The 25,014-nt window shown below is 48.3% G+C and overlaps 1 protein-coding gene across 1 annotated transcript; it reads right to left on the bottom strand.

Annotated features, from left to right (window-relative positions):
* Nucleotides 1-1,622: 1,622 nt before the first annotated feature.
* Nucleotides 1,623-24,733, bottom strand: LOC143692624 (TOG array regulator of axonemal microtubules protein 2-like). The gene is made up of 13 exons (XM_077172876.1): nt 24,644-24,733; nt 17,401-17,578; nt 16,119-16,280; nt 15,365-15,497; nt 13,604-13,709; nt 12,630-12,865; nt 10,963-11,115; nt 9,653-9,770; nt 8,585-8,688; nt 6,586-6,790; nt 5,192-5,408; nt 4,024-4,110; nt 1,623-1,822 (listed from the first exon to the last, which is right to left on the bottom strand). Exons 1-13 carry the CDS (start codon nt 24,731-24,733, stop codon nt 1,623-1,625), a joined length of 1,989 nt encoding a protein of 662 aa, XP_077028991.1.
* Between the last annotated feature and the right edge of the window lie 281 nt (nt 24,734-25,014).

Raw genomic sequence — 25,014 nt, 5'->3', positions numbered from 1 at the left:
TTCCAGCTGTGCAGGAATTCATTACACTGGCAAGCACTGGTCCATGGGAACAAATGATGCCCTAGCTCTGGGCTGAATGGCACCCAGGCTGCAGTACAGATTGGAGGAACCCTTGTCACTTGTTATTGGCCTTCCAGTGCACTCATCCTTCTGCAAACAAGGTGCAAACAACACAGCTGGACTGCTGTCCCAGGTAAATATACATACAGGTGACTTTTCTAAAGCAGTGCATCATTTCCCAGTGAAATACATGACCTCTTCTTACCTATGAAATTGTGATTGAAGACACCTGTGAGCCAGATCTGTGGGAGGTTGCAAAGGAGCAAAGCTTTGGGATTTGGGCACACTTCTCTTTGTTTCTTTGCTCAGGCCTTTGGTGAGCACAGAACACACCTAGGTAGAAAACCTTTGACTATACAGGATCTTTTGGATCCATTGTCCCCAAACAGGTCAATGGTGGCCCCATTGTAATGCCAAGTAACAAAGAGCAGCACAAATGACACAAAGAAAACATGGCCAAAGAGGAAGAGGAGAGGCCCAATGAGGAAAGGATGTGGTGAGACACTGGCACATTGAGTGAGCTGCACTCCCATAATCTCTAGGCTAGCAGGTCCTGGTATCACATTCTCCTCTTGGTTTATTTAAGTTTTATTTGTTTATTTACTTTTTTCATCATCAAAAATATATATAGTTAAAAATATGTCAAAAATTTTAAAGATACAATCAAAACACATTAATTGAAAACTACATCTAAAGATCAGAACATATGTACAGCTGTAACTATGAAGCCTAAGGCATCAATCCTATTCTTCAAACACTCTTCATGCAGGCAGCAGCTTCTTCCTGAGCTTGGAGGAAAGAGAGCTCTTCTGGACGGGAGGCGAGGACTTTGTGGGTGAGGGAACATCGGAAGTGTCTGGAGAAAACTTCTCGGTAAGACTGTAACCAGCCAGATCTGCAAAATGGAGACACAAACTTAGCAGCGGCCACCATGCAAACCTAAAGCATCAGAAGCTCCATATTTCATGGGACACATTTCCTGCCAACTTCTAAACAGCTGGACAGGGAAACATGCTCCTGCTGGCAGACACTTGAGGCAGGCCAGGGCAAAACCCTGAGCCACTTGCCCAGAGCTAGCACAGGCACAGCCTGGCCTCTGGGCTGCCCTGGGACAGCAGGGAGCCCGGAGCCCTGTGCTCTCCAGGAATGGCTCAGCTGCACCTGCACCCTCCTGCTCCTCTGCCTGCCCCACAGCTCAGCAGCCCTGCAGCTCCAGGGGCACTGGCAGCAGCACAGCTCCTTGCAGGGGCACATGCAGGGCACAGCTGTTCCCTGGCAATGTGCACAGCCTCTCTGCGCTGCCACAAGACCCTTCCTCCCAACAGAGACTGGCCCAGCTCCCCCCTCACCTCTGTGTGAGGCTGAGCCATGATTCCCTTCACCTTGTCCTCCACCTGGAGCTGCTTCAGGCCCCCCATGCCATGACCAGGAAGGGCAATGGAGAGAGCGGGGGCAGATGCAAACCCTTCCTTTGGATTTCATCTTTTTTGGCACAGCTAAAAAGGCAAATCCGGAGGTGTCCAACTCAGCGCTTCCTCAGCCTTCTGGAGAACATCTCGCCCTCACCAGCCCAGCATTTTGGAGAGGTTTTCCCGCACGTGTGCAGGCTTGCTGGCAGCACATTTCTTCAGCTGGGTGCCCATCACCTTGTAGAGGGCAGAGGCGAGCTTGGTGGCCACGGTGCGGACACTGGCGCTCCGCACGGGCAGCGCCTTGTTCTCCAGGAAGGACCAGAGCACGGGCAGGGCGTCGCGCTGGACGACTGCAGGGCTCCTGGCATGGACCCACTGCACAAGCACTGCCGGGACAGAGACACAGCTCCTTAGCCACAACCTCAATGCAAACAAGCATCTACCTCTGCTTTTGCTTCTGGCAAGCCTCTCTGGCCAAGATCAGCAAAACAGCACACAGAGCCCCTTGATCCAGAAACGGGCAAAGCAGCTGATCATCCTGGAAACAGAACCACCAACCCCTCAGGACTAATTGCTCCAACCAGAGCCTTGTCCCTGTGGCAGACTTTGCACATTTATTAAATTATTTCACAATCTCTTTCTGCATAAACAATGAATGAAACGTCCAACTGCCTTTTATTTCCATTAAGAACTTGTCTAAATCCACACTGAAGATTTGGAAATGCACCATAGAGAGGAAATGGAGAGATTTCTAATAAAGGGATGATTCCATTTTTGTAACTTTGATGTCAAGTTCCAAATGTCTAATCTGGCTCTTCCCTGTGCTCAGTGGCACACAGCAAAGGGCAGGATTAGAACACACCTCAAAACTCCAGCCCACCAGAGATGGCTGCTGCCTGACAGCTGGATTAGAAACATCAGTGACCAGCTGGTGTCTTTGGCAGAATGCTTTTGGGGCTTCCTACAAAGAGCTGTTTCAAACCTCAGGGTGTCTTAGAGAATTACCCAGACCCCATTGCTGTGGCATTTGAGCATCTCCACATTTTATTGCCACTTTCCCCTCCCAATGTTAATGGCATTTTTTCTTTTAATGTCCACTGAAATAGGGGCATAGAGAAAGAAAAATGCTACACAGGGGACTGAAATGCAACCAAAACACGAATGTTTTCTCATATTGTCTCTGAAATGTGCTCTCTGCCCATTTTTTGAACTGAACTATATCAAACACAGACAAAAATTTACTACCAACAGGCTTCTTGCATGGCAGATTTGGCTGAGAGACCAAAACCTGAATGGCTCTGGAGACCATTCTTATTTTCTGATCAGACAAAATGTTATCTAGCAGCCATTTAATATTCTGTGGTGGAAGAGACTTCATTTTCTCAATGCTGTTAATCCACCACCAGTCATCAACATTGAAAGAGTTCCTGCAAGTACCCAAAACCAATTTTGCTAAGCAGGAAAGGGTTATGGTACCCATTTTAAAATGGGAATTAATTTGAGTTTAAATGCAGTTAAAGACATCGGTGACTACTGAACGTGAGGAACAGCTGTCTGTTCCTACTAAATCTCAGAGACAACATCTGCTCTTTCTAAAATAATCCTAATTTATGGTTAATTCCTTTATTTGAAAAAGAGATCAAAAGAACTGCTAAACTAAATTCCCTATTGCTGGAGATCTACTTTATTCAAATGCTCTTTAAAGGGCCTTTGACATTCCCAGTCACTGAACATGCCCTTTTGAGATTCCTAATGGAGACACAAAGTGTATTAAACCTTGCATTCAAAGATGTTGGCATAATTAGCAGTGGATTTAGCCCCAGGTAAAGCAAGGTGATCAATTCTCCTCTCTACTATATATTGAGATTATCCTTTTTCCATTCCTTGTCTCTTGCTGACATAGCAAGCTCCTCTGAGGAATCAATTATCAGCTGCATTTGTAGCATTTTGGACAGCGCTGGCACAGGCAGACACTGTTTGCACACCCTGAAAGGCTCAGTCCAAGCCACTTTGACAGCACAGGCAGGGAGCCTCAGCACTCTGCTTCTGTCCCTGTGCCCCAGAGGCTGCCTTGCACTGAACCCGTGCCTCTGATGCCTCTGTTGAGTTTTGACCTGAGCTGTGACCCCCAGGCTCTGCATGGTTCAGCCTCAAAACTTTCCAACAGAAAAACAAGAATTTTGTGAGGACAGAACAAACTGATGCCCTGAAACAGCATTTGTCACCATTTCCCCTCAAAGATCACAGATGTCCCTGAGCTTCCCAGAGAGGAACCAGCTGGGGTATTTTCAGCCCCTCCCTTTGCTGGAGGTGGTTCTGAGATGCCCCAGTGAGAGCTCAGCCCCGAGGCCGAGCGCTGCCCCCATCTCAGATGCTGCCCAGCTCTGCAGCAGCCAGGGAAATCCTGCCAAATCCACCTGCCTGGGCTATTGGGCAGCAGGGACAAGCTCAGCACCTCCTGATGTGGAGGAGCTGCTCTGCTGTCTGTTCACAGGCATTCCCTGTCAATACTCCCTGGGCAGAGCTCTTGGCTCAGAAGGGGAGGCCATACCTGTGATACACTCGGTGACATCCAGCAGAGCTTGGCCACTCAGGTGATTCCATTGGTAGCTGAACTCTTTCAGCAGTGACACTTGATCTACAAGGGAAACACATGGTTCTGCTCACTTTTCTCAGGTCATAGGAGAAAGGACAGTGAGGAGGGAAAGGGCAGGGCCAACCCCATTTATAAAATAAAGTACATTTCTGTGGATTTTTGAATCCTTTTCTTCTTTCCTTCCAGCCTGCTTGGCAGGGTTTAAAATTCCAAAAGAAAAGCTCTCCTTTCACATTTGTAAATCCAAACTTGTCTGCTGTAGCAGGAGCTATGTTAAAACATTTCACATCAGGGACCTCAAGAGTTCAGTCACATGGAAGCAGTGAAAAGGTTTTGCATCCCAGAGCAAAAAGGAAGAAGCCCATACTTGGGTCACAGAAAGGCACTGAGTCAGGCAGTTCCTGAGTTTACAGAGCAGCTGGGGAGGAGAAAGTGGAAACTCCTCTTGAAGACCTGCCTCTTCAACACTCCTTTTTTCAGGCATATTTCCCCAGTGAGCATTCTCAGAGCTGACATAAATCTGTGTGGCAGAGGAATTTAGAGCAGCCCTTGCCTATGTAGTTAATTGCTGTGGCCATCTTGCCCCATGCAAAACAACATGTGGAACAAGGCATCATTGACAGCTGGGTTTATACCTGTTTGTTCTAATGAAATGAACTTGGTGAATCATAAGTTCCCCTTTGAACATGGAAGACAAAGAAGAAAAGTGGAAAATAGGCAGCTGATGCCTCTAATGTAGAGCCTCCCAGGTGGCTGCTCTGCAGAAGCTCTGATGGGCCAGTGTCCCTTCATGCCAACAGCAAAGCTGTTCATTTGGGAAGTCAGACAGGGCCCAAGCACACTCCAAACCCCCTTTGCCTCTGAACTGTAGCAAAGCTGTAGCCCAGGACTTGCTCTTCAGACAAGCAGCACAGAGCCAAGGGCTCCTGGGACTGTTGGGAAATGCTGCTGCACATTCCAGCCTGTTGGGGATGGTGCATAAGGACTGCAGCTGCACAGCTTCTGGTGGGTGTCAGCTGGAGTGTTCCACAGACAAGAGCAGCTGTCAAGGCACTCAGCGCTCTCTTGTGCAGGAGAGACAGAGACACAGTTGAGGAGAGTCCCTGCCAGGGCTCAGCCTTACCCAAATGAGCAATGGATTCTTCCAGTGCTTTCACAGCTGCCCCACAAACCCTGGGATCCTTTGAGTTCAGGTTCTTTGTTATTCCTTCCACCAAACCAATGATCACTGGGTTCAAGGCATCTTTCAGGACTCCTGTGATTTCAGCCAGCACATCCAGTGCCCTCTGCTTCACTTTCTTGTGGCTGTCAGATATTCTCAGGACAAAATAATCAAAAATCTGTGAAGAGAACAAGCAACGTGAAAGCTGGATTCAAATGTCCTTGTTTGAAGAGTGGCTGTAGCAGTCAGCAATGTCAAAGATGAAAGTGATCCTTTCTGTCAGGTCAGCACTCGCTTGCACAATTGCACTGTTTTCCTGTGGGCCACTCACTGGAATAGTGGCGCAACCTCATGCTGGTTGAAAGATTTTCTTCTGTTTTTAAGAGATTGGGCTGGGGACAGAGTAGCCCCTATGGTATTTCTCTCCATCTATAAATCATTAAATCAATTCCATTTATTAATGCTAAAGAGTACCTTTGCTTTGAATGGAAGCAGATGTTTACAATGCCTGGTTTTCTATACAGTTGCCTCAAGTACTGAGGGCAGTTATTATTTTGCCAAAACTATGGCTGGAGGAGATCTAAGTTTTATTTTGTTTGTCTCAGAGCCAGTGTCTGGAGAAGTGCAGGGCTCTGATCAACTCTTCCAGGATCCAGACCATTTCTCTAAGTAACATGTGGACTTCTGAAATGGAATGTGCTGTACAGCTCTCATTAGAGCAGGTTCAGTCCCTTGACAGCCACATTATCAGGCACCTTTTCCTGGAAAAAGGGAAAAAGCAGCTACTGGGAGGAGAAGGCAGAGATGAGTCCTTAGCTGTTTCCATCCTTTTCCAAAGAGAAAAAAAGACCCCCCCCAAGAAGGGTGAGCACTGTCTTTACCAAGAGGAATAGGAACAAGGATGGAAATGAGTGGCCAGAGTTGTGCCTGTGTAAGACAAGATGGAGTATATAGAAGTGTTGTTTTTGAAAAACCAACTGGGTTTAAACCAACCCAGCCTGATACTTCTCTTCCCTATGCAAACCCATTTTTGGTCTAGAGAACAATTGCCATGCTTTCAGGGGCTGGATTCCCTTCACTTAACCCAACTGGGAGTAGGAGACAGCAGCAGTTACACCAGCAGAAAATTCTGCCATCATCTGATAAACAGCATCAATAGGCACCTGCCAGGCAAATACAGCTGGACTGAAATAACTTGTCCTGAAGACTGGACCTGAATTACATTTGTCTGGGTAAGAGGGACCAGCGTGTCCCAAACAGCCAGGACAGAGTGCCAAGACACACTGAATTAACTTTGCTGCTACAGGCTTAGGAAAGGAGCTAAAGGAAAGGAGCAGTGAAGATACCCTACGTACTTGGACAATGTTGGTGGAGATGAGCTGGGGGCTAGTTTTGCACAGGACTTGGAGGAGCTCCACTCCTTCCATCCTTGTCTGAAACCCCTTGGCTTCCAGGAGATGGTAAAGCTTCTGGAGCAGCTCCGTTTCTTCCACAGCTGGAGGTGACATGACCTGGGCTTTTGCACAGTGTAGGAGGTGTCCATCAGAGGGAGATTTCACCCTGGAAAATAAAACCAAATGAGGACCTGGTGGTGATAATTATTGTAGCATGGCATCCCTGTCGAGGAAATAATTAGCATTGACTCCATGATTCCAGAAAGCTGAGGCTGATCAATCACTTTATTACACTATACTATACTATACTATACTATACTATACTATACTATACTATACTATACTATACTATACTATACTATACAGAAACTCATCACCCTTACAGACAGTCAGACACAGACAGACCAGATTAGTCAATTGAATCCAAAACACCATCACCAGTAGCCAATTAAGAAATTACCCTTTAGTAAACAAATCTCTATAACACATTCCACATGTTCACAACAACAGGCGCAGCAAGGGCAGATAAGAATTGTTTCTGATTCTTTTCTCTGATCTTCTCACAGCCTTCCCCAGGACAATGCCTGGGAAAGTTGTGCCTGCTGCTCTCTATGGAGAGAGCTGCAGCCACAGACAATACCTTCAGTTAATTGTGAGCAAAACATCTTGAGCAGCTTTCCTATTATGTGATTTCAAGCTGGAAAGTCATGAGGGTCTGAAGAACAATGTGGACCTCATGACAATGATTACCGGAGACAATCTGCAAGTAACATTCTTGCCAGAGCTCACTGAGGAAAACCAAGGATGAGATGCATCTGATCTATCTTCAGATGGCTGCCAGGGCACACAGGTCACATTGCTTTGTGGAGAAAGAGAGACACTGCTTCCAAGTCTAAATGCCTCCTCATAAGGGACGTGTGTGTCTTAGAATAAGGAAAATCATCACTCTGGAGAAGTGTCTCTACACCAGGCATGACAATCTGGAAAAGTAGCTCAGATGCATCTGAACCAATAAACAGGGCTATATTTGAAGGATTCAGAAAATCAGTAAGAGAGATAAAAACGGAAGCCAGACATCCCAGAACTATACTCACATTTCATTTGCTTCCCTAGAGCCTAGATGCACAGGTTAACAAACCCACTGGGAACAATTCTCCTGATCAACCTGTCTCTTCCATGAGCACGGGAAGATGCTAGCTGTGCTACTGAGGCATGTGGTCACTTTCCTGCCACTGCTGAGCAGGACAGAGCTAAATTCTGTTATCAGAGGAGAAGAGGTACAAGCAGCTCTGCAACTGCCATGAAAGAGACAGCAAGGAGCAATTCCTGTCTTAAATGCTGATTGCAGCACAGGGGGAAATAAACCAAACATGCTGTCCATCAAGCAAATTACATGAAGGACAGGAATATCAAGACAAAAAGTCTACATTGAGACACCTGTTGGCTGAAGTTGTTCAGGAATTGCCTTGCTCCTTACTACTCAAACTTGATACTGTTTGAGTGTAAGAAAACCATGATTCAGCCAGACCAAACCACATGGATGAGAACTGCATCTTTGTGGAATGGCATCTTGCTTCCAGACTGAGATTTCTCATCAAAACACCCATCTGAAAAAGACTCCACTCAGATGAAAAAAAAGCCCTGTTTGAATTTACTTGTCCCAAGTCAGGCAGCAGAAACTTGGCCCTCTCCCAGCCTCCACAACACTGCCCTTGCCACTGCACTGCATCGTCTGAGCTGCAACCAATGGGTGTCTTTTTGTCTCTCCATTTTTGTGGAAACCCCTCCAGAGAAGTTGTGTTCAGCACAATGCAGAAGTAGATATTTTTTATCCTAGAGCATTTGTAGGGAAAGGAAACAATCTGTGGCACTGGTCATCTCTGCCAGAAAGTTTTTCCTGAGGAAGAGACATGTAAAGCTTGTCATGTGCTTTGTCTCATCTAACAAAAGTGCTCAGTACCGTTTGCTAGAAGACAACGTGGCCTGGGGCTTCTTTGAGCCACCGTTCCTCTCCTTCACCGGCTCCTTGACAGATGGGCCTTCACCCTTCTGGTTTGCCATCCCCTACAAAGACATAGAGAAACCCCATCAATCTTTGGAGTATAAAATTGGAAATTCCCTGTTGAAAACACAAATTAGAACCAGGATCACTGCTACCAAGGCTTAGGGAAACATTTCCTAACTTACAGATGGAAACAGACCAGAGATTCAGTGATGCCAACTCTTTGTTTTCAGTAGCCCAAGGCTGGTTATGGGTGCTACCACACTGAGCAGCAATATAAAATCCTAAATTCCTTAAGTCTTGAGCATAAATGGGAATAATGCAAACTGGCAGGCAACGAGTGTTTGTGAAGGAAGCAGCAGAACAAACTGGACTCTTTGGGGGTTGGCCCATTGTGTTGGAAGTCAATTTGGTTCAACACTCACTCTCCCTGTGCCTGCACAAAGGCAGGCTCCCTTCTGTAATGTCGATAGAAAAATAAAATTCCCCCCCCCTCAAACAAACAAAGGATTTTCTACTGGATGCTGCTGAATTCACCAAGCTTCTTCCAGCTGCACAGGGCTTGACAGCAGGGCAGTATTCCCAAAAGACAGACAGTAATTGTAGTAACTAGGATTGACTTGGACATCTTTTGTATATTTGCAAATTTTCTTGGTGCTACTACTTCCAGTGTCCTTTGCAAAGACTCTGTTATGTTCAGAAGCACAATTCTCACTTAATTCCTTTACAGGGGCAGAGTAGGGAGAGCATGGTGGAGGCTTACGCTTAAATGTAAACCCATTTTCTCCTCTTTCCCTTTCCTCTTTGTGACCAATATTGAAAATATTCAAAACCCCACTTTTTCCCTAATAATATCAATTCCTTTGTGATCTGCAGATGAACAGGCTGAGGATTAACAGCTCATTCCCAGGAGCAAAATGATTCAGCAGAAAAGGAATGAGCTAAAGACAGATTGGGTATGTTTGATCTCATATTAGCAGTAGCAATACTTGCACAAAGGAGACATTTCTCCTGCCAAGCACTTACTTTCTTCTTAATTCTTGTCAGAATATCTTCCAGGTCACGGGTGGAAAGAGATTGTTCCAAAAGCTTTTTAAATTGTTGATGACTGAGCAACATCTTCACCATCTCCTGTCCATAATGCCTAAGGAAGGAAGGAAGGACAGAAGAAAGGAAGGAAGGAGGCAAAAAGGAAGGCAGGAAGGCATGAAGGAAGGAAGGAAACAAAAGAAAAGTGAACAAACACAGGAAGAGTGTTAACAGAAAAGGCTGATACCTTAAACTCATCAGGTGCAATCCTTGCACAAGAAGGCATTACCTACTCAGCAAAGAGGGAGATTTACCTCACTTGACACTGCACAGTGCTGTCAGCTGAACACAAGAGGCAAGAGGAGAATGTGGGGCAACAGAAAAATACCATTTCACTCTGAAACTGTGGGTGTGCTTCTGTGGCATCAAAGGATCTCAGGGAACAAGCAAAACACATCTGCTTTGTTGTCAGAGCCTATTAGCAGTGTCTTGCTGCCATTGCACAATATTTTGCCTTTCTTTAACTGGCAGGGAAGCCAGAACAAAACACCTCATGCATCCTATTGATTATTCTATACTATGTGTTTGCACAGGGGCAGCTAGTTGCTCTGGTGTTCTTGGCAGCTATTCATGGGAATTTCATCATCAAAGGAAGGGGATTTTGGTGGTTTGGGTTGATTTTGCCACAGTTTTCTTCAAGAAGAAATGTGGAGTTCACTAAGCCACAGATAACAGCATTCTAGAAATCTGCAGAACAGGTTTAGAAAGACTGAATATATTGACTGAAGACCTCTGAAATATTTCTAGGAAAGTCTGAAGTTAATGAGAAATGGATGTTTGGGATCCTTCAGTGATGAACATTAGCCAACACTTTGGCTTTGTGTTGTGCACCTAAGGCCAAACAAAACTGTTGGACTGGCTGATCTGAGCTCTTTTGATCTCAGTAAAGAATCCTTCAAGCCACAGGAAAAAGTTGGCAATGCTCCTTTTTGCTGGCCAACCTCAGGTTTCCCAGTACAGCCATTTGCCCAGGCAACCCAGAGCAGTGGTCACAGTGCCAAGGCTGACAGAGCTCAAGAAGTGTTTGGACAATGCTCTCAAGCACATGGAGTGACTCTTGGGGTCAGTGCACATGGCCAGGAGCTGGACTTGACCCCATCAGGGTCCCTTCCAACTCAGCATATTCCATTATTCACACCATGAGGTAACTTCATATTCCCTTTAGTTTCCACTCTTTTGTGGTTTCACCTTTATAGCCAGACACAAAACAGTTTTGCTGTTTTAGGAGGTGAAATGAAGATCATTACCTTGTGTCCTTGTGACAGTCCTGAGCAAGCTTCCCTGCCACGTGTGCCAGCCTCTCAGCCCTGGCTGTGCCTGCGAGCTTGGTGGCTCCAATTCTCTGCATCAGGGACAGGAGGAGTTGGGCCGCACGCTTCCGCACCGGGGCGTGGCGGCTGCTGGGGAGGAGAGAGCAAACCCTGGGTCACAGGGACCAGGAGCAGCAGCAGCACAGGCCTTGGCCAGAGCCTGCTCCCTGCCCGTGCTGGGGGAAGGAGCCTGGGCTCTCCCTGCACCTTCAGACACCTGCAGAAGGTTCTGTCCTCAGGTAAACACAAAGTTAGCATTGCACACAAGGCCTGCCTGCACGGAAGAGGGAGGAATTCAGTCTCCCTGCACTGTCTGATACTCAATTCTTTCTCAGTTTTTATTCTGAGAAAGATTAAAGAAATAGATGACATATGAATAATTTAGAAATGAAGGGCAATTGATGCTGACCCATCAGAGGGCACCCAGTACACAGAGCTGCAGCAGGATTGAGGCTCTTTCCACCCATTTATCCCCAAATCTGCAGACCTTTGGAAAATAACAAATGCAGGGAAAACACATTGTGGGCCGTGAAGTTGCAGAATATCCAGCAATGCAGCCTGTTTCTCTGTGAGGCTTGGCAATGGATCCATCTGAATGTTTTTCCCTATTCCAAAGCTGGGGAAAGGGTGGCAGGCAGTTTAGCCAGGTTGTCCTGTTCTAGAGAGTGTCTCTTGGGAACTATCACCAACATTTAAGGCAGCATTTGCTTCAACTGTCCCATGGCACTCGGCCTGTGAAGGTGCCTTTAGAGTGATTCATCATCTCAAGGCTAACATGAAACATCAGTTTGAATAGAAAGTAGAGCTCTAAGGCCAGGACAGTCATACAAGGCTCCTTTGGCAGGAGCTGCACCTGCTGTGCAGGCTGTGCCACACCCAGCAGATTGTCCCCCATGTGCTCCACGCCCCAGCAAGGACCCTCCTCATTTCTCAAGTTAATGGCATCATGAGGAGCCATGGTTTTCCCCAGGGCCTCTGTGGTTAGTGCTGTGAAATACCAAACACTGCTCACAGCTGCAATTGCAATTGTCCCTCTTCCCACAAAAGCACAAGGCTCTATCCTTGGCCTTTGCAGGCACTTTCCCTTCTCCACCAGTCACCATATCTAGGAAAATCTGACAGACTGGGAGAACTCCAGGAAGCAGCAGGAAGCTGAGTCAGAGGAGCTTTAGTTTGGATAGCAGGAAAAAGGGTTTTTCACCAGAGGGTGGTTGGGCACTGGAACAGGCTCCCCAGGGCAGTGGTCACAGCACCAAGCCTGACAGGGTTGAAGAAGCATTTGGACAACAATCTCAGGCACTTGGTGTGACCCTTGGGCTGTTCTGTGCAAGGCCAGGAACTGGACTCGATGGTCCTGATGGGCCCCTTCCAACTCCCCATATTCTACAGTTCTGTGATTCTGAGAACTAATAATAGGCTGCAGGAGGGCAGAAATAGGTGACAAGAGGAAAGAAGTGAGGGTGGTCGGAGAATCAAGTCACTGAGTCCACAGAAGATGCAGGATACAGGACCCTTCCCTCCCACCATTCCCATTCTCTGTCTCATCCCTTCTCCCTCCTACACACACGAAGGTGAAGAACATCACTAAAAGAAGAAGAACCTACTTGACTCCCATGTCCATGAGAGCAGCCATTGCTCGTGCAGGAGTCACATTCTCCACCATGATCCCCAGGGTCTGACTGGCTGCTTTCTGCACAAATTCTGGTGAGTTGGACACCATCTGGAGAAGGACCCGAGCAACCTCATCCACCTCAGAGTCCATGTCCTTCTTCAAGGTCACAAAGAGCTCTCCCAGAGTGACAATGGCAGAGTAGGACACCTTGGAACGGAGATTGGTCACCTGGGGAAGTCATGAGGGGAAGTATAAGAATCACCTTGAAAAGAAAACCAGTTGCCTTCAACAGAAGTCCCAGGAAATGACAACACATCCCACTGTGTCCAGAGGAACATACAAGTACAAGAAGAGCAGGAGAGCACAAGCACAGAAAGGCACTTACTCTGGCACCAATTTCTGGCCTCAGACCTGCTTACTGCAGGCATAAAAAAAAAATTTCACCAAAGTGTTCTACTTAACCCTTCTAAAATGTCCACAGCTTTGATTTTAGGCCCTTTTACTAGAAAATTAAAGCAAGAGCTGCTTTCAAATCATAAAGGCACAAGTCATAAAGATAAAAGAGTCAGGTGCTCCTGTTCAAAAAAGCAACACCAGCAGCTGAAGCACTCAGCCAGGAAACAGAAAACACAGGCTCTGGTCTACAGAATAATTTGCAGTGTTGAATTACGGCTTAGGCAGAGATTGGGACTCTGGAAAATAACGTCATTAGTGTCTCAGTTTCTGCCTTTGCACATTTCATTATAAAGGCACCACAATCAAAGATGAGTGTCAGATACCTGACCTGCCAGTAGATACAGCTGCATGTGCCCACAGATCCTACAGATAGCTGACAGACATTAGAAATATCAGGTCTAAAACCAGAAATGAAGGCAGACCTTGAGCACATATGGAGATGAGCAAGCACATACCTACTCTACACACTGTGTATGAAGTATGGGGGACAATTCAGAACAATGTTCTCACCTCGCTGGTAACTGCCAAGCAAATGTCACGAAGTCTACAAAGCAGGACCTCTGAATGGGACCCAGCCAGGTGTTTGATGGTGAAGAGTCCCTTCTCCTTCAGCTCCCTGAAAGGCAGAAGATTGATTTTTCTCTCCACCAAGGCAGCACCCTCTGAAATGACCAGGCTGGCAGCTCAGTTGAACAATGGGAGGTGCTTTTCAAGGAGTGCTTATTGAAATCCTGGAACGCGTTGCCCCAGGATGCTGTGGCTGTCAAAAGCATTCACAAACCCAAGAGGCAAAGAGAGGGGTTTCAGAGTGGCCGTTTAAGAAGACAGCCTTTCTGAAATCTCTGGCACATGAGGCCCCTCTGTCACTGCTTCCTGGAAGCTGTGAGACCGGGCCATGCTGCTGTTTCTTGTCACCTCCCTGTACCTGTCCCTGAGGCACAGTGCCACCGGGCTGTTATTGGGGCATTTTCCTTCTTTGTCAGCCCCAGCAGGCATTCAGCAGGGAGAGTCTGCACTGCCACTCTGGAGCTGAGTTTCCACTCTACAATCTCAGCCTGTCACCCCCTCCACTCCACCTCACACATTCCCCAAAAAAGCAGCAGGATGACCCAGGAGATTCCACCCCTGGGCAAACTCTGGCTTTTCCCAAACCCCCTACCTAAAACAACCCCCACAACAGCAACAAGTTATTTAAAAGGTGCAAACAACTCTGTCTCTGAGCACTTGCTTTGTGCAAGCCCTCAGCTACAGGAAGGTCTGTGAGGCATCAGGGCTGCAGCCCAGGGCTGGTGACCGATCCCACAGGCACCCCTGAGTGCCATCCAGACCCCCCACACCTGCAGAAGCTCTCTGCACCTCACAGGGCACCAAAGAGAAATGGGGAAGAGAAAGCAGAAGTGAAAGGGCAAAACAAAGGTGATTCCACAAGGAGATGCATCATGGCAGATTTTTCATGCTTATCCCGGTGTGAATGGAGTCCTTACCCCTGTGTGAATGAAGCATCCACCAGGGAGTGATAAAAAAAGACATCAAAAAGAAAACCAGTATCAGCTAAAATTTGTAGGGTTATCACCTCTGGGCCTCCTTCTGCCTGTGTATAATTTTGGGACACATTGGGAGTATTGACAAAACATCTCAGGTCTATATGAAGCAGTGAGAGGTAAAAAGTTGAATTCCAAAAGTGCAAGATTCCTAGAGGGTTTTCTTTCTTTTTCCTTCTCTTCTGCCATGAGCCCTTCAGGAGTAATGGCAGGCTGAGGGACTTGAAAGCACAACTCAGTCCATTTCTCAGAAAAAGGAACTCCCTGGAGCTCCTTCTGGGACTCCCATGCAGGAGGTCACAGGGAGACCCTGTCACCTGCCATTGCTGTCAGCAGTGGGAGCAGAGAGGAATCTTACTCAGTCCCACTGGGCCAGTGGCCCAAGGCACCCAAATCTCTACACTCAAAACTGCTGCCATCCTGCTTCTGCCTTCAGCCAGCAAATCATCTCCTTCCAGAGCTTTCTCTCTTCCCTCAAGGTTTCCTTTGCAGCTCCATGGAGCAGCAGGCAAAGCGAGGAAACAGCACGGACCTGCTGCAGCTGCAGCACTGCTGCAGAGCAAGGCCAAGAAAAGGCTGCTCCCCAATCTTCATCCTCTCCCTGCTCTGCAGGGGTTTCACCAGTGCCCTTTGGCCCTCTGGGCTCTCGGGGCTCTGAGGCACGAGCAAGACACGCTTCTGACCGACCTTAACGCCGAGAGGGACACAGAGGGAACGGGGCCTTTCTTACCAGTCATCGCTGCCCAGCATGGAGAGCGCCTCCTGCAAGGACTGCTGTGGGTCTGAAGAGGCTCTGTCCTTCTGCCCACGCCCACGGAGTGGCTCCTCTCGGCGCTTGGCACCAGGGGCCGTCTGCGAGGTCACTGTGAGGAGAGGGTCGGCCATGGGCGCTGCAGCCCCGGGCAAGGCCCCGCCATGGAGCGGCCTCAGCCCCATCTCCCAGCCAGGGCTCCGTGTGCTACAAACTGGCGCTGGCTCAGAGGCTTCCCTGCTGTCTGGCTCCTGGGGCTTCTTGCTTGCTCCCAGCCTCCCCCAGCTGGGCCCAGCTCCAGGCTGAAGCTGACAATTGCCCCGCAGCACCAGCTCCCAAGTGCCACAGGTGCCCACATAGTGAGTGAACAACTGATCGTGGTGGTTCTCATAGGAGCACAGTGAGCACAGCCTGGCAGACTGCCCTGCAGCTCATCCCTGCAGTCCTAGCTGCCTCCTGGCACCAGTGCTGTAGTTTGGACGATCAGGATGGGCAAAAGCCAGAGCTTAGGCCTTTACCACTACTTTATTCAGCTCAACTTTCCAATGGATCTCTAAGAACCAACTGCTCCAGTACTTCCAAGCTGGAGTCACTCAAAAGTAGATTTGCTGTTCACTCTCAGGACAGACTATGGAGCCAAGATCCCAGCAGTGCTGGCTGAGGCAGGAGGCAGTTTGTGCTCCTTGTGCAAGGACAAACTCGTGTGGAAAAAGCTGCCACGGAGCAGGCTTACCTGAGGAGCTGTGTGGGAAGCTGCCATCCCCATGGATGATGGGTGTATTGGGCAGTAAGGGAACGTTGTCCTGCTTCCTCACGACCTCCTTCTTCAAGGCACCACCAGGGTGTGTTCTCTGCACTCTAGAAGCTGTGCCATCAACAGGTGGTAGGCTAAAGGCTGCAGGGACCAAAGAGGAGCTTGTAAGGGGAGAGTGCTGGACAGGGCGATGATGGAAAGGGCCAGAAAACTTGCTGGAGCTGCGTAACATCTCTTTGTTATCCCAAAGAACTTCAAGTATAACAATGAAATACCACTTTATACCAAGTATAACACTAACATGGGACAATGAGCACAGAGTCCTAGAAGATTTTGGGTTGGAAGGCACCTTTAAGCACTATCTAGTCCAACTCCTGTGAGCAGGGACATCTTCATCCTGATCAGGTTCCTCAGAGCCCCATGTAAGATGGCCTTGAACACCTTCAAGGATGGACCAACAACAGCTTCTCTGGGAAAACCCTTCCAGCTTTTCATTCCCTTCATTATAAAAAAAATTCTCCCTTATGTCTAATCTAAATCTACCCTATTCTAGCTTAAAGCCAAACTGCAGTGATGCTTTCCCTAAGAAACAAGGAAACCCAGCATTGCTTTGCCTTTGTTCTCCTGTTGCAGAGGCTGGCAGGGGCAGCTGCCAAAGCAAAGTGCAGATAACCTTGGGTGCTGGCCTCGGGCTGAGTGCTGCCTCCTCAGGGCCCCACTGCCGCCCTCGGGCAGCGCTCACAGCCCTGCAGGCAGAGCCCCTCAGCCGGGATTCAGTCGGGAACGCTGCTGCCTCCTGGGGCTACAGCAGAAGCCCTGGCTGGGGCTTAGCACAGCTCTACAGCACCAGCTCCTCAGCAGGCAGTGGCAGGAGAAGGATCTCTGGTGTTTTCATTACAAGGAGCTGAATTTTGTTTCTTCCAGGCTGCACCCCGGTTGAAAAGCATTCTTTTGGACTCCCCTTCCCTGGAGGCTGCTCTCCAGGAGAGAGTCTGAAGCCCCAGTGTACTTTGCAAGACAGAGTTTTCTACTCTAAAAGACTTTAGAGGTCAAGGGAGGAAGCTGATATTCTGTTACTGACTCAGTGAGGTCATGGGCAAGACACTTCATGCCTCTGTATTTTCCTTTGAGAAACAGAATTAAATCCCAAGCAAGCTTCCACTCAGATGCAAGCAGAACAACTCCCCAGTCTGATTGCAACGCTGTGCAAAGGGCAAGCAAGTGGTCAAAAAGGACCACCACAAGTGTAGCCACCACTTACTTGCTTCAGCTGCATCCCCAGGCTCGACTGTCTCAGGAATAGGCTGCAAGGATGTTTTCCTTTGTCTCCTATTCTTCATCTCTCTCTTGAAAAGCTCTGCGTCCTTCTGCTCCAAGTTCTTTTGAGCCAACATGCACAAAGCAGCACGGATCTGGGTGCAGTGGAAATACATCATAGACTGTAAGCAGAGACACACAAACCACACACAACATCTCATCAGGAGCACAGAGTCCACAGAGTGCCATAGGCTTCAATGCAGCTCCAGCCACATTCCAATAGTTTCAGAGGAATGCCTCCAGTCCTCACCTTGGCCATTACACACAGTGAGGGGGAACACTTCAGTGCCACAACCTTCCACTACTGCAAATGCAACCTATGTCAGGAAGCCCTGCTTGAAGCATCAAAGTCATAGGAGTGCTCCAAGACAGAGGAAGAGCTGACATGGCCAGTGAGCAGGCAGTTCAGTTCCTACAGGCCATGGCAGGAGAATAAAAACCATGTGCAATACCCAGCAAGGAGGGCTAATGAGCTGTTGCTTAACACTCATGGCCAGGAATTGCAGCTGTTTCTCACTTCCTGGCTTCTGAAGGACTCAGTTCTGAAGGGCTCTGAAGGACTTGGTCTCTCAGACCAGGAGACCAAAAGGAGAATTCATGTGAAAACAAGTTGCAGAAACACTGATGATAATGAGCAGAAAACTTGAGAATGAGAGGGCTGTGAGATACAGCCACAAAGGTAACCAGGAAAAATCAACCTCTCCCATTTTCTTTTGCAGCCTTGCTTACACCCAACATTAGAATCTTTGCTTCTCTGCTTTCGAGGGTGCACTTTGCCCACGTGCACTGATGTGTAGCTTGCTCTGCCATTCAGAACTTCTCTAAAACAGCCTTTGCACATAAAGAATGCTTCTGGCATGACCTTAGCACCATCTTCAAACCAGGGACCTTGGCACCACTGGAAATAGCCAAGCAATGGTTCTGTAGCTGTCCAATATATTCCCAAGGAAATCCCCATCCCCCAAGTGTGGCAGATGATGATTTTCAGTGACATTTTGGGCCAAGCACTAAACAGCCACTGGAAAGGAAGTCTGCTCACCCCTGTCCTTATCCCTTACCTTTCCAAAGCCGTCCCTCAGCTCTCTGTCCCTCGTTAGACCAGGACTGGTGGGATGATCTGTCTCCTTGGCCTGGCTCAGTGGGCGGCCTGGGAATGGAAGCAAAGCTTTGTGTCAATCTCTGGCAGACTTCAAGCCCCCAAAAATGCAATGCTGGGCAACAGGCAAGACAGGTTCCAGAGTGCAGAGCTCTCAAGACACAGAGATTGTGACTGAGAGCAGCAAGGTACAATGCCTGGACCCTCTCCCAAGGGAAGGGCTACTGGCAGCAGACATGACTGGCTCTGTTGGCCAGCAGACTGAAACCTGCTGCATGATGAAGGCCTCAGCCCCTGCAGGCTGGAGAGCCTCTGTGTCTGACAGAGAAGGGCAGAGACAGAGATTGCTCTTGACAGAGATTCTTTTCTGCCATTTTTCACGCTGATTTTAGTAAACATCATCTTTCCGGTTCCTGAAAGAAGCCCCAGGTTCTAATACCTGGATGCACTTAGATCAACATTGTCTTCTTTTTGTTGGAATATTTTAGAAGACATTCAAAGAAAATCTGAGCATTGCAGGAATATTACCCAAATGTGAACTGTGTTCTTGACACTAGATATTTCATTTTCCCCAAGGATTTTCATTCTAAACTGTATGAGCTTGGGCCACTTTTAGACCAGCCTGACTAAAGGCTGATTTTCTGTCACAGACATCTTTTATGAAAAAGCCTTTCCTTAGGATTTTTCCTCCTGAGAAGCTGAGAGGCCTCAGGAACAAAATGTAAACAATGGTTATCTGCTGCTGTGGAATGCAACAGGTGGATCTGTGATTGGTCCATGTTGGTTGTTTCTAATTAATGGCCAATCACAGTCAGCTGGCTCGGACACAGAGGAAATCCTTCTGAGGAAATCCTTTCTTCTATTCTTTTAGTATAGTTTTTCTTCTATTCTTTTAGTATAGTTTTAATGTAATATATATCATGAAATAATAAATCAAGCCTTCTGAAATATGAAGTCAAATCCTCGTCTCTTCCCTCAACCTGAGTCCCCTGTGAACACTGTCATAATTTTCTAGTTGCAATTCTATACAACAGCTTCACAGAGGATAAATTAAGTGGCAACGCAGTAGAAAAAAAGCATTGTCTTAAATCAGGACTTTTTGCCCCTGCAGAATGGTCAGCATAACAAAAAAAAAAGAGACTTAGATAGCAGCTCTTTCAAAGGAGGGCCTTGGAAGGTAAAAGCATTTGGGATATTGGCAGGGAAACTACAGATCCCAAGGTAACCTCCTTGGGACCACTGCTGTCAGTCAGGCCAGCAAAATGGACACACAAAATATAACAGAGGCGACGATGCAATCTAAAGCATCTGAAGCTCCATATTTCATGGGACACATTTCCTGCAAACTTCTAAACAGCTGCACAGGGAAACATTCTCCTGCTGGCAGACACTTGAGGCAGGCCAGGGCAAAACCCTGAGCCACCTGCCCAGAGCTAGCACAGGCACAGCCTGGCCTCTGGGCTGCCCTGGGACAGCAGGGAGCCCAGAGCCCTGTGCTCTCCAGGAATGGCTCAGCTGCACCTGCACCCTCCTGCTCCTCTGCCTGCCCCACAGCTCAGCAGCCCTGCAGCTCCAGGGGCAGCAGCACAGCTCCTTGCAGGGGCACACGCAGGGCACAGCTGTTCCCTGGCAATGTGCACAGCCTCTCTGTGCTGCCACAGGACCCTTCCTGCTGCCAGCAAGCAGCCCAGCGCCCCCCTTCCCTCTGTCCTTGTCCTCCCTGGCAATGCCCTGGGGCCAGCGCTGCTCCGCGGCCTCTGCCGGGGCTCCTGGGCCCAGGCCCCTGAGCCGCCCCGGAGCCCCAACCTCCATTCCCAAGGCCGGGCTGCGGCACAGGAGGCTCCAAGCCCAACAGGTCAGCCAGTTCCCTTGGGAACAGAGCCATCCCAGCTCCTATCTTGCACCAAGAGCTCTTTCCCTTCTTCCTCTGGGTGTTTGCTGTAGGCTCAGAAGAAGCTGACATTCAGGTACAGGAAAAGAAGTGAGTTAATTGAACTCATGCCTTTACAATCAACCCATCTAATGGGTGAGGAATTCAAAGCATATTTTGGTTACTGAAAAGATTGCTTGTTTTTTTTATTTTTCGTGAAATGAGCATTAGTTTAATTTCTCTGAACAATATGGAGTTGGCAAGCCAAGAGAGAAGGGCTCTACTAGTTCATGTGGTGCCCCTTGCCTCCCCACTACTACAGGATCCCTTTCCTTCCAAACAGTTGGAAATTCACAGTGTTCTCTAGAGTCTGACACTGGCAAGGAAGTAATTGTTTTCAAAAGGTCCCACTCAATTCCAGGTTGGGTTTTGCATTTTTGGGATTTTATATTACTCTTTACAACAAAAGAAGTGCTGGGACACACACAATGGCACCACGTTTTAAATGCAAAAGAAGCTTTGCTTTCTCCATTAGATGTGCCCAGTATTCTGTGAGCCTGGCTTTGTAGGGAACAAAGTGTTCATCCCAAAGTTCCATTTTTGCTCTACTTACTTGTTCCAGGCATTTATTATCCCCTGCTGTCTTTTCAGCAGAGACACCCAAACACAACATAAACATGACCTGCCTCAAAACATTTCTGATCTTGGCTAATACTTTCAATTCAAAATATTCCTAATGGAAATAGCAGAGGGTAGGTCATTTTGAAATACTCTCCAACAGAGCAGTTAGAATTAAGAGAACTAGTTCTTTACATGGCTGCACAGAGAATAAAATCATATGGCAGCCAAGGAGGATGAGTGTCTTAAACCAGGACTCTTTCAACCTGTAGAATGCTGTGGTCAGTAATAAAAGTGAGACAGGTAAGGTTTAATGAGAGGTCATTTCTAGTTCAAAATTGATCCAGCAAAAATGTCACCTTACTTACTGAGCATTAAGCATTCCAGCTGCATATGAGTGAGTAAAGAGTCATTCCAAAGGGGCCACAGCCAGGATTTGGCAGAACTAACCCTGATCCCCAAAGGGACCAGGGGATCTCATCCCTTTTTCTGCATCAGCAGAATTATTTCTCCAAGTTTCATCTCTCCTATCATTACACACCCAGAGATGACACAGGAACAACAACAGTGTCATTGGGGCTTTCAACTTGAAAGCATTGCCTGACCCAGATGCACCAGGGACTGCATTTTGTCTGGCACAATTCCACTTGTCAGGGATCAGGCAAGGCAGGGACAGGGACAAGGCAGAAGGCATCTCCTGCCCCAGCCTCACCCTGCAACACTGACACAGGCAGAGACAGCCAGGGAAGAGATTTGTCACTGTGAACCTGCCATGGGTGGCTGAGGGCTTGTGCTGTCACAGCACGACAAACTCACACCCTGCATAGGCTGCATCCATTTGGAAGCCACCTTCTCCTTCATTGGAAAATTCAACAGGACTTTCTATCATAGGAAATTTCCAGATTTCTGCCAGTGCAAAACCAGGCAATGTCCATGAATCCTCTTCAGATCTCAAAGGGTTCGGCTCAGAAACTGCCCCAAGGAAAGGTTTTCTGCTTCAAAAGCAGGAGGAAGGAGTGGGAACATCTCTCATTTCATGATAAATGCCTTCTTTACCCTAATTGTGACACTAGAAAGGCTGCAGGAGATAAAAGGCATGTGCAGGATGGAAAGGAATGTTTCCTTGCCCTGCACTGCATCTCCAGGGCCCCAAGGCACCACTCCAGCTCCTGCCACTCAACACTTCAAACTGGAGGAATTTTCACTGCACCACTGGAGCACAGTCCCAGGCACTGGGCTCTGGGAGAGTCCAGTGAGCCCATCAAGGAATTGAAATGAATTTAAAGAAAATTTTAAAACAATGGGTTTTAACCAGGCTTTCCAAATGTCACCTCTGAGTCAAGACTACAATGGTCATTTTAGGACAGACATGCCCTGTACCCACCTGCATGTTCAAAGTTCTCTTTGTTTATGCTGCTGGGTCTTGGCCTGGAGAAAATGGAGGACAAAAGAACATGTGAGGAGGTAGAAAGAGAAGGGAGGGAATGGGTGTACCATGAAAGGAGGCAAACCTTCTTAGCATGGTCACTCTGATGAAGGAGGAAATGCAACCCATAAACCAACAGGATGCAAAGCTGATTCATTGTCCTTAAGCTTTCAGATGCTGGAGTCACACAGAGCTGACCACGTTCTGTGTGAAACAATAGCCAAGTCCAGCAGAGGACCCATCAGGAGGTGCATTGAAGCCCTGCCTCCTCTTCCCCACCACCACCGCTGCTCTTGGGACATTGCTGTTGCCTTTGACATTGTGCTGGATCATCATAGATGGGCATAAGGGTGAATACACAGAGGCTTGCCTAAATACATGGGACACCTGACTGGGCAAAATAACCACACGAGATGGGAAGAGAGAGCTGAACAGCACACTGCAGCAGCAGACACCTTGGCTCACCTCATCTCCTGGGACTCCTGGAATTCCAGCTGGGGAGAGCTTGGCAGAGACCCTGCAGTGCTGCCCACAGGGGGACTCACTGCCCTGCGGATGGGGGGGATCAAAGGTGGTGCCAGTGACCCCTTCTTCATATCCCCACCACTGGAATAGAGCAAGGAAGCCTGGAAAGAGTAGAACACAGTGCTCAGATCAAGCATCCAGCCTTGCCCCCATTCATGCTTCAAGACATTTAGCCATGCATTTAACTGGGACCTGGCAGGAAAAGCCAAACTGATGAAGCAGCTTGGACCAGGATGAGGAAGGGTGACCTAGGAAAGGAAGGTGGTGAGGGTCAGCCCATGTCACACATTTGCCACCTCTCCCCTTCTGCTCAGGTTTCTCCAAGTGTGGCTGCATTCCCAGCTGGCATTCACATGTTTGACATCAAGATGTTCTGAGGTGCCCCTGCCTCCACTGCCCTTTTGGATGGCATGGCAGTGGCTTTAGATCACGGTTCTCTCCCTGCCCCTGAGGTGTCTCACAGACAGTGCTCATCTCCAGCCAAGTCCCCACAAAGCCATTCTGCAGGATGCCAAAACCTGCTTTTCTCAAGCCCCTCATTTCTCCTGCTGCTGCCCTTCCCTCCTGCACTTCCCCAGCAGCCTTTGAGCCCAGATGCTGCTGAGCTCTCGGGATGCTGGCTGCTCTCCAGCTCCCACACATCCATCATCTCTGGCTCCCTGACACTGAGGAAGTTCAGCAGAGCTCCCTGCCCTGCTGCTCTCTGCAAGCTCTCTGCCTGCCCACATTGCTCCAGGGCCCCCATGCCATGGCCAGGAATGGGGCTGGGGGCAGCAGGGGCAGGTGCACACCCTTCCTTCATATCCCATCATTTCTGGCCCAGCTAAAGAGCCAAAGCAGGACCTGTTCAAACTTCAGTGAGGGGGTCAGTTCCTGTCAGGGATACACTAGGCCCTTTCTCTGCAAGGCTGAAATCAACTTCCAGAGTCCTTGATTGCACATTCTGTCTACCAAAGCTGTTGTTCATCTGCCTCCTGCTGCACCCCATGGCAAACCCAAAACAACTGCAGGTCCTGGCCCTGCTGCAAAGGCAATTGTGGGGCTGGGCTGTGGGCTGCTCTCCCCATGGCCACCTCCCATCCCTTCCCTCTGCACAAAGCCATGCCAGAGCACACAGCTGCCCAGAAGCTGATGAAGTCCTGAAATAGCAGCAGGGACAACTGTGCAGAGGGCATGGCTGTACAAGTCAAAAGCTGAGACAACCTGGAACTGCCTTTGCAGGACTGCCTGTTCCAGCAAACACCTTTTTCCATCCTAAACAGACACAGCTGACAGAAACCACCACCAAGACACAGAGACGGTTCAAAGAAACCCATTGTTTACTAAATCTAGGAGAACAGCCTGTCCAGAGTGGACAACTTTAGCTGCTCTGACTGCTTGTTGGTGTTTTCTCAGCCATAAGACAGAGGAAGAACCACGGCAGAGCCCAGAAACCATTCTAAGACCTCTCCTGTTATTGATCCACACTGAGGACATGAAGGCTGCACTACACACCCATTGCAGAGACAGCCTGAAGCACAGTGTCCAGCTGAGCTCTTCTTTGGCTCAGCTGCTTCCCTGGGCACAGCACAGCACAGGAAAAGCTCTCCAAGCTCTGCCTCCAGCACATAAACTGAAAATCTACCACACAGGACTTAGTTTGGTCTCCTTACCTTAGAACTTTTTCCTTCTGAACTCTGCTCCTGGTATTCTCTACTGTCATTATCATAGCCAGTGCCTGCTTCCTTGTTCTCTCCTTCCATGCTGTCCATTTTATTATTGTTAGAAGAAGGAGAGCTGATCCGGATGGGGGGCAATGGCTTTGAGGGAAGGAGCCAAGGCCGGAAAGACTTGGAGAAAATGAACCTAGTCACACCTGCAAAGGGGAGGAATTCTCACTGCACCACCAGAGAACACTCCCAGGGACTGGGCTCTGGGAGAGCCCACTGAGCCCATCAAAGAATTAAAATGAATTTAAAGAATTTTTTAAAAGAATAGGATTTATCCAAGCTTTCCAAATGTCACCTCTGAGTCAAGACTACAA

Source organism: Agelaius phoeniceus (genome assembly GCF_051311805.1).
Source record: "Agelaius phoeniceus isolate bAgePho1 chromosome W unlocalized genomic scaffold, bAgePho1.hap1 SUPER_W_unloc_2, whole genome shotgun sequence".
Taxonomy (NCBI): domain Eukaryota; kingdom Metazoa; phylum Chordata; class Aves; order Passeriformes; family Icteridae; genus Agelaius; species Agelaius phoeniceus.
This window is presented reverse-complemented; position numbering and strand designations above follow the sequence as displayed.